We start from the raw sequence: 9,445 nt of genomic DNA, 5'->3' as shown, positions 1-9,445 counted from the left end.
CTCAGAACAACCAAGTATACGAGACCAAAGGGGGCAACATTTGGTCAAAATGAAAGTGCAGAAAGCAGGAAGGGGCAGGAAAGGAGGAAGAATGGAAACGGAACCAGGGAGGAAGTGGGAAGAGCGCTGTTGCATTGTGGGAACTGCAACCAATGTCACCAAACAAGATGTGTATCGATTGTTGAATGAAAAACTGACACACTCTGTCAACTTTTACTCAAACTGCAGTCTAACAAAGATAATTATGAGTGTGCCTTGAATACTGTGTACTTTCCAGATCTATCTTGCATTACCAAACTGGCAGCGGTGACTTTGAAGATTCCTGTGGAAACTTCGTGAGCTCTTGCTGACGGAGGAAGAACAATATGCAAAGGGAGGGTGACCATTGTTTGAACAGCTTGAAGAATGTAATCATGGCCATTGAATTCATTGTTCATGTAGAGATTATGGAAATGGTGTATAGTCTACTCTATACAGCCTCAACAAAAACAACACCAAAAAAAAAAAAGTAAATAAAATTGGGGTGCCTGAGTCTGTGAGGGGGTAACAATGCCTCTGCCACCAAGTGGTGGGCATCTCCTGGCCTCCTGAAGGCAGCACTCTACCCCTCCTCCCCCGCCCCCCCCCAGAATGGTTCCCTGAGGAGACAGTCATATACCACCAAGGGGGGAGGCAGCATGCTCGTTAATTCAGACCACTGAAATTAGGCTCTTGGGCTTTGGAGTTTGCAAAGCACTGCAGCGCCCTGTGTGGTTCTGGGGCCTCTGGTCTGGTGGGCAGTGGGAGAAAGAGGAGGCTCTCTGCTCTTGTAAAGATTGACAGCCTCTGAAACCCTGTCCAGGGTGGCTGTGAGTTGGGAATCAACTTGATGGTAGTGTGTTTTGTGTTCTAAGTGGATGGCTTTAACAAACAGAAATGGATGCTCTCACAGTGTAGGAGGTCACACGTTCCCAGTCAGAGGGCGGTTCTAGCTCTCTGTCAGCTTTGGGGACGGTCCTTGTCTCGTTGCAGCATCTGTAGGCTGAGCACTCTTTGGAGATCTCCAGCGGTCTTGGCATCAGTCTTGCCCTGGATTTAGGATCTTCACAGCTCAGGGACCCCAGGGCCAATGAGAACACTCCACTCCTGCTCTTCTTTCTTGGTGGCAGTAGGTCCCTCGTTCTCTGCTCATTTCTCAGGGGTGTTGGAGATCACACCCCCAGGAGACTCCCTTGTTCATGGGGTAAGGGTTGTGATGGGATTAAGGGTGTTGCCGCTCACCCTTTATCTTCTTGCTGGTTGATCACATCAGATCATGTCATGGGGGACCATCACATGACTGTCACATGACATTATTACATAATCGTCAAGCTACTGAGAATCATGCCCCAGCCAAGCTGACACAGACTAGGGGTCACGATTCAATGACAAAGGGAGCCCTGTGAAACGGGGACTCATAGGATTCTATGAGTCTGGACTCATTGGATGGCAGCTGGTTAGGTAGGTGACAGGCTTCCAGAGATATTGTGGAACAGAGCCTCCCAGTGGAGGGAAGACTACTCCACACACAGGCCCCTTCCAGCCCTGAGAACTGATGGTTTGCATTACTGTCAAAAAGACTGATGTCTCATTTGGCTCACCTGTACTAGGGGGCTTCAGAAGGTTCATGGAAAAATGGATTTAAAAGAGTGTTCCCAGGACCTTTTGAAGTTCCTCCTATGTTTGGGCTCACCTGTATGTTTGGGCTTACTTGTTGTAATAGGCTCACCTTGATGTACTTGCCCACTTGTATGTTGTTGTTGTTAAGTACCGTGGAGTCAGTTCCAACTCATAGCGACCCTATACAGGGTTTCCGAGACTGCAAATCTTTACGGGAGCAGAAAGTCTCATCTTTCTCCCACGGAACGGCTGGTAGTTTCAAACTGCCGACTTTGAGATTAGCAGCCCGATTTGTAACTACTATGCTACCAGAGCTCCTTAGCCCACTTGTGTATTTAGGCTCACCTGCCTGCCCGGGGGCTCACCTGTCTGTCCGAGGGCTCACCTGTCTGTCCAGGGGCTCACCTGTCCTATGTGCCTATGTGCTTAGGTCAGAACAAGTTGGCGCTCTCATGAGCTAGTGACCGGCTTTGCCACAAGGAGGATGGTCATGCCTAGAGTGTGAAGTTAGGTTTGGGGCCATTTTCCATTTTTATTGTCTCTTCTTTTCCAGCCATTTCTTCCCACTGACTATCCAGCACTGTCTGAATAGCATATGGAGTGTTTTCTTTTGATCCTAACCTTTCAAAAATAATAATTTCATATTTGTCTTTCTAGAAGTGAAAGCTCTTAGAGATGTTTAGCTTCTCTGTTAATACTGCAAAGCCTTACAGACTGGCATTCCAGGCTTCAGGTTCACCACTTTGAAGCTCCATGAGAAATGCTGGGTAACCCCACGTCTGTTCAAGGTCCTTTAGTCATTCCTGGAGGCAGGGGGGTCACACCAAGGACTGTGCTTATATAGAGGACCAAAGGGGAGTGCATGATGGAGCTTCATGCCCCCCAGATGTGGGCCTGGGTCTTGTGGGGGATGTTGCGGAGCAGGGCGACTGGCTGTGCATACCTCCCCCCTGGAGACCCACCCTCCTGGCTACAATAAATGAAACAACAAAACGCAAACCTAGCAGACTCACAGCCATTGAGTTGATTCCGACTCATAATGACCCTGTTGTTGTCAAGTGCAATCGAGTCTGTTCCGACTCATAGACTCTTAGTGACCCTGTATAGGGTTTCCAAGGTTTCAAATCTTCGAGGGAGCAGAATGCCTCATCTTTCTCCGGCGGCGTCACTGGGGGACTCGAACCATGGACCTCGTGATTTGAAGTCCAGTGTTTATGGTATAGAGCCATCGCATTCCCAGTGTGTTTCAGGTAAACTGCCTTAAAGGTGAACCACATGTGGTGGTGGTATGTTAAACATGGGGCTGCCAACCGGAAGGTCCATGAATCAAACCCACAGGGACAAAGAGTATAACCTTGGAAACCCTAGGGACAGTTCTACCCCTCCTATAGGGTCGCTGTGAGTCAGAATTAACTCAGCTTTTTTATTTTATACCTTCACAGCAACATCTACACTTGTGTTTGACCAAACAACTGGGCACAGTGGGCACTGTGGGCACTGTGGGCTGCCAAATTGACATGCAAATTTAACTGTCACACCCTGAAGCCAGTCTCAGGAACAAACAGGATGAAGATTCAGAGAATGCAAAGGGGGCCCTGGGGTGAAAGTGACTCAGAACTGGGGGTGGGGACAGGGTCAGCCCAGCTGTGCCTTCAGGGCCCTCTGTCTGGACATTTCACAGAGACCTGAGGAGGACACGGGAGGTAACCATGGGAGGAAGGGCCAGGGGTAGGTGTCCCTTGCCATTTTGTTCCTCCTTCCCCCTGTTCCTCTCTCTCAATGGTCACAGAGTCAGAGAGGGGACAACCGTTCTCCCTGATGGGCATGGCTGTTCAATTCACTGTTGGCTTGTGCGGGGCTTCCGGGGAATGCCGAGGAGATGGACAAGCCGGACAGCAGAGGCACAGTCGGGGTTTGTGTGTGCATTGAGTGAAGGTGTACCGACAAGATGGTCAGTTTACAGCCACCCAATGTGTTTCTTTTTGTTTCATGTCAGTGACTGCAGTCCCCTCCATGGAACAGCGGTTGTCCTCCTTCCACCTTGGGGTTCCTTGTGTACGAATATCCTCTTTCAAACTCTCATATATATGTGGGATATATAAATAAATACGTCTATACACACACACACACCCCATTCTTCCTCCTATAACCATTCATCCTGTTGCTCTATCCCTGTATCTACACATAGAACACTGTTGTTCTCCAGTTGTGTGTAGGTCACTATTTACTTCTCTCCCCTTTGCCCCACGCATACCTCCCTGTGTCTTTACCTGACTTTGTCATTCTTCTGTCAGCCTCCCTCCTCTTGTATATTGATTGCCCCGCCTCCCCTTCTTGTATATTCCTGGTGTGGCGCTGTGGGTCAATACACCAGACTGCAAACCCGTTTGAACTGCAAGGTTGGCAGTTCAGACTCACCAGCTGCTCCTTGGAAAACCTATATACAGGGTCACTATGGGTTGGAATCGACTTGACAGCACTTAACAACAACAACTTATATCTTGCCCTCCCCATCACCAGAGCTAACGTGTATCTACCCTCTAGACAGTTCGCTCCTTTCCGTTTCCTCCAACTCTTGGTAACCATCACACAATGTTTCCTTTGGGATGAAAAGGTGGGTTTTGATATCTTAATAGACACAGTGGCGCACCAGATCTGGATGCACAGAAAGAGCTTGGTAACACTGCTAATAAAAGCCATAAGAAATGCCTCACTGTTGTTGCTCGGTGCTGTCGAGTGGGTTCCAGCTCATGGTGACTAGGCGTGAAGAGTTGCAGTGCCCTGTAGGGTTTCCTAAGGTACCATCTTTATGGGAGCAGATCGCTGAGTCTTTTTACTTCAGAGATGCTGGTGGGTTCAAACTGCCAACCTTATGACTAGCAGCTTAGTGCTTAACCTTTATGCTACCAGGACATCTTAGAAATGCCTTAGGTATTGGGTTTGAGCTCTGTCAGAGAAGAACTTTGCTCCATTGGGCTTCCAGCGGCAGTAATCTCACAGAAACCGATGGACAGGTGGTTCTTCCAGTGTGCAACTGAGTGGGTTTGAACCTCCAATCTCTTGGTTCGTAGCCAAGAGCAAACAGTTAGCTCCACTCAAGGGAAGAGCTGTTCTTGAAGAAAAACTGCACATTTTGGATGTACAAAAAAGAGTGATGAAGTCCATGCTCCATCTGGGCTCCTCCTCCCTGGGGACCCACTCGCTCCAGTCACTTGGTTGGTGGCTGCAGAGGCAGAACCCAACATTCCCTGGGTCAGCTTGTCCCCTTCAAGCGCATCCATCGTGATGGGTGGGGGCTGCTCATCACAGGTGCTAGCTAGGGTGATGAGACTCTCTCCAGAAGGGAGGGGTTTCACCTGGCTCTCCTCACTCTAACCCTCGCCCCTTGCCCTGTAGCCTTTCCGCTGTGCCCACTGCCACTACTCCTGTAACGTTTCCGGCTCCCTGAAGCGGCATTACAACAGGAAACACCCCAATGAGGAATACACCAACGTGGGCACCAGGGAGCTCGCAGCTGAAGCACTGGTCCAGCAAGGTGAGAGTCCCCCTGCCCCGTGCCCCCCAACATCCCAGGTGAAAGAGCTGTGGCTGGCTGACTGCTCAGTTCTAACCGGGGAGCATTGAGGGCTGTTCATTCTTCCTGGTAATGTCATTGACACTGTTGCTCACTGCCTGGAGAATTCACTACAACAACCCTAATTAATATGTCTAAAATGACAGGAGTAAACCTACATCCACACAGCCTGCTCCGCTTGTGCAGGCATGTAGTTTGTGTTGGTATCCTCTCCTCCTGAGAATGTAGCATGAACATTTTTTTTTCCTTTGGAAAATGATCTTCCAAATCACATTTTATAAAAGAAGAGTAATTGTAACACAACAGGCAAGGAGAGGAGCTCACTTTATAATTTAAACATTCTCCCAGAGTAGAATTTTGTGGAGTTTTCAGATTTTTCTGTTTTTGCAACCCTAAATGATCGTGCTATGGGAAGCGTATTGAGCAGTGCATTATCTAAGCATATTGGTGTTTTTCTCAGATTATAGATTCAAGCTGCAAAGGAGAAACGTTTTAGAGTGTTTAAATTAATGAGAATGGATGGAAACCTCATATAATGAGGGACAATGGTTTTGTGTCTTTTTTCAATAATTACGTATTCCCACAAGAACTGGTGGGGCTCATGTGCTGTTACTGTGCAGAGAAACTCTGTTACCTTTGTAGCTGCACTTTGGTACTTGAGGGAAAAGGACTGTGGCCTTCAGCTGGCTGCTTTCTGCTCATCCCCTAGTCTGCTGAATATTTTAGAACCCCACCACCTCGAAAAACCACAGCCACGTAGATTAAACTCTTTGGCAGCCGGGAAGGTTCCCCACGAGCTGCATCTTAGTGTGAAGCAAGGAGCAGACCGAGTCCTCTGGCACTTTCCATGACAGCATCGATGTGCAGAAAGAGATGAGGAGCAGAAAGAACTCAGGATCATTGGAAAGCCATGCCCCAGGGCAAGGGATCATGGGGAGCTGTGTTCTAGGGCCAGCCTCCTTCTATAGCTGTGCTTACATGGGCAGGGGACACAGCAAACTTCTCGGCTTTAACAACTTCTTGTTGTCCTTGTTGTTAAGTGCCATCAAGTCGGTTCCAACTCATAGCGACCCTGTAAAGGGTTTCCAAAGAGCGGCTGGTAGATTTGAACCACCAACCTTGTGGTTCACAGTGACCGTATGCTCCAATGCTTATCTGACAGTTCAGCTATTTAGTGCTGAGAAATAACTGAAATGCCAAGCACACTTCAGGCTGAAAGAACTAAAGAAAAACTGCCTATCTCAAGTTGCAGTGCTGAGGGATTCCATGGGAAAATATCAACCGACACAGGAACCATCAGAAGATGATGGAAGGAATACACAGAAGTACTGTGCCAAAAAGAACTGATTCCGTCCTTTCAAGCGGTGTAGCATATGATCATTCATTAATGGTATTAAAGGGAGATGTCTGAACTACGCTGAAGACATTGCTGAATAAACCCACAAGCCTCATCCAACCGCCATCGAGTCAGTTCTGACTCATTGCCGCCCTGAGGCCAGAGTGCAGCTGCCCCACAGGGTTTCCAAGGCGGCCAGCCTTCATGGAAGCAGACCGTCACATCTCTCTCCCATGGAGCAGCTGGGAAAGTTAGCAGCTGATCTTCTGCCAGCAGCTGGTAGCTGGTTAACCTGTGTCCACCAGGACTCATCGACAAAAAACCAAGCCTCCAGGGTTGGCAAAAAAATGATGGAGACAGATGAAGAGACTGGGAGGAATATAAGGGTTAAAGGGGCTAGAGATAAATACTGTTGTATACACAACCCTGGAGCCACGGTGTTCTGCGTGTAGGTAACCTGGACAGATTCCCAGGCTGAACAGGTATGGGAGGGAGAGTGGGAGGAGTCCCACACGTATGTAATGGTTGGAGAGATGATATTTGTACACGGGTATGTATCTTTGCTGCAAACACACCTATGGATATGGTAGAGCATGTTGTTGTTCAGCGCCATCAAGTAAGTTCTGACTCATAGTGACTCCATGTAGGGTTTCCAAGGAGGGGCTGGCTGGGGATTTGAGCTGTCTATCTTGTGGCTAGCAGTCAAGTGTAACAATGATGAAGCCTTCTTAGACATTACCAGACACCTTGAGGCAACGCATTGCTGGGCCCGGGGGCTAAATACCATAGGCTCACTGTGGTCAATGGCATGACATAGTCCACAGAGACAATGTTCTACATTCTACTTTGCTGAGTAGAGACTAAGATCGTAAAAGCTCATGAGCAGCCCTCGAAGATGCACCTATTGGTCTCATCACGTGTGGAAGAAAGAAGTGTAAGGAAAAGTGAAGATGCTTGACATCAGTTATCCAATGGATAAACAGAACACGTGAACTGAGACCCGTGACTCTGAGACCAGAAGAACTAGATTATGTCCGACCACCACTACCAACTACTCGGAAAAGGACCATATTAGAATGTCCTGCATAGAATGGGAGAAAATGTGGAACAAAATTCAAAATGATAAAAATGACTGGAAGAGACTGGTGGAACCCTACACTATGGCCCTCAGCCACCCTTCAGGTCTGGAATGGAATGACACGTGTTGTTGTTGTTAAGTTCCCTCGAGTTGGTTCCGACCCATAGCGACCCTGTATAGGGTTTCCAAGGAGGGACTGGTGGAATTGAACCACCAACCTTGTAGTTGACCTTGCAGTCCAACACATCGTCCTGCAGCGCCACACCAGAGCCAATATTCACTGAAGATGTTTCTCTTGTTCGGTGCCAACACGTCGGTACCGACTCATAGCTACCTGTGCATAACAGAATAAAACACTGCCCAGTTCCGGGCCAGCCTCACAATTGTTGCCACGCTTCAGCCCATTGATGCTGCTGTAAGGACCAAACTGATTTTACCTGATTTTGCCTACCTAGAAACTGCTTGACTAAACTCTAGTCAGGCTCAGGAAAACATTTTAAATAGACAAGGCCTCAGTTATTAGTTCCCTCCAGAGGCAAGGTCAATCTCCATTCTGTACATTAGCCTGAACACGTACTCTAGCTCCAAGAATATGATATATGTATAAATAGCCAGGCAGCTCAAGGCCAGAGGCCAGATGTTTTCCTTTACCCTAGCCTAAGAACAAAGACCACGAGTCCTCACCAATTAAACTGTAACATCTCATAGTTTGCCAATTGTTAACCAATCCAAAGATTGTAAAGCTGAGAAACCTGAGCTGTTTGAAAATTCTATAAAAACCCTGCAGACAATGAACTCGGGGCTCTTTCCCTATTCTGAAATGTCGGATAAGGTTAGAGACCTGGCTCGAGCTTGATTAAACAACCCTTATGTATTTGTATCGGTACACGGCTCCTGGGTGGTCTTTGGGGACCCTGAATTCTGGGCATAACACTGCCACTTTACCAATCCATCTTGCTGGGCATCTTCCTCTTTTTCTCTGACCCTCCACCTTACTAAACATGATATCCTTCTCCAGCGACTGGTTCTGCCTGACAATATGTCCGAAGTATGAGAGACAAAGTTTGGCCATCTTGGCCTCCAAGGAGCACTCTGGCTGCACTTCTTCCAATACAGATCTGTTTGTTCTTTTGGCAGCCCATGGCACTTTTAATATTTTCCTCCAATCCTATAACTCAAATGCATTAATTAATCTACGATCTTCGTTATTTACTGTCCAACTTTCTCATGCATGTGAGGTTATTGAAAATACCATGGCTTGGGTCAGGCTCACCTTAGTCCTCAAGCTGATATCTTTGCTCTTCAACACTTTACAAAGGTCTTGTACAGCAGATTTGCCTAATGCATACGTCATTTGATTTCTTGACTGCTGCTTCCGTGAGTGTTGATGGTTGATCCAAGAAGAATGAAGTCCTTGACAACTTCAATCTTTTCTCTGTTGTTAATAATGTTGTTTATTGATTTTTGTTTTCTTTACATTGAGATGTAATCCATACCGAAGGCTGTGCTCTTTGAGCTTCTTCAGTAAATATTTTAAGTCCTCTTCACTTTCAGCAAGCAAGGTTGTATCATCTGCCTATTGCAGGTTGTTAAGTTGTTAGTGAGTCTTCCTCCAGTCCTGATGCCATGTTTTTCTTCATATAAGCCAGAATATTCTCAGATAAATTGTCCAGCATACAGGTTGAATAAGTATGGTGAAAGAATACAGCCCTGTTGCACACCTTTCTTAATTTTAAACCATTCAGTGTTCCCATGTTCTGTTCAAACAACTGCCTCTTGGTCCATGTACAGATTCTTAGTGAGCACAATTAAGTGTTCC

General features: G+C 47.2%; 1 protein-coding gene across 1 annotated transcript in view; it reads left to right on the top strand.

The window, feature by feature from the left end:
- The window catches only part of ZFAT (zinc finger and AT hook domain containing), a 212,266-nt gene that overhangs the window by 143,280 nt on the left and 59,541 nt on the right, over nt 1-9,445 (top strand). The window contains exon 11 of the mRNA XM_006830846.1: nt 5,035-5,173. Coding sequence (XP_006830909.1) covers nt 5,035-5,173 — 139 coding nt within the window. The remainder of the gene's footprint in view (nt 1-5,034; nt 5,174-9,445) is intronic.

The sequence above is a fragment of the Chrysochloris asiatica genome, unplaced genomic scaffold (genome assembly GCF_000296735.1).
Source record: "Chrysochloris asiatica unplaced genomic scaffold, ChrAsi1.0 scaffold00001, whole genome shotgun sequence".
In the NCBI taxonomy this organism is placed as follows: Eukaryota; Metazoa; Chordata; class Mammalia; order Afrosoricida; family Chrysochloridae; genus Chrysochloris; species Chrysochloris asiatica.
This window is presented reverse-complemented; position numbering and strand designations above follow the sequence as displayed.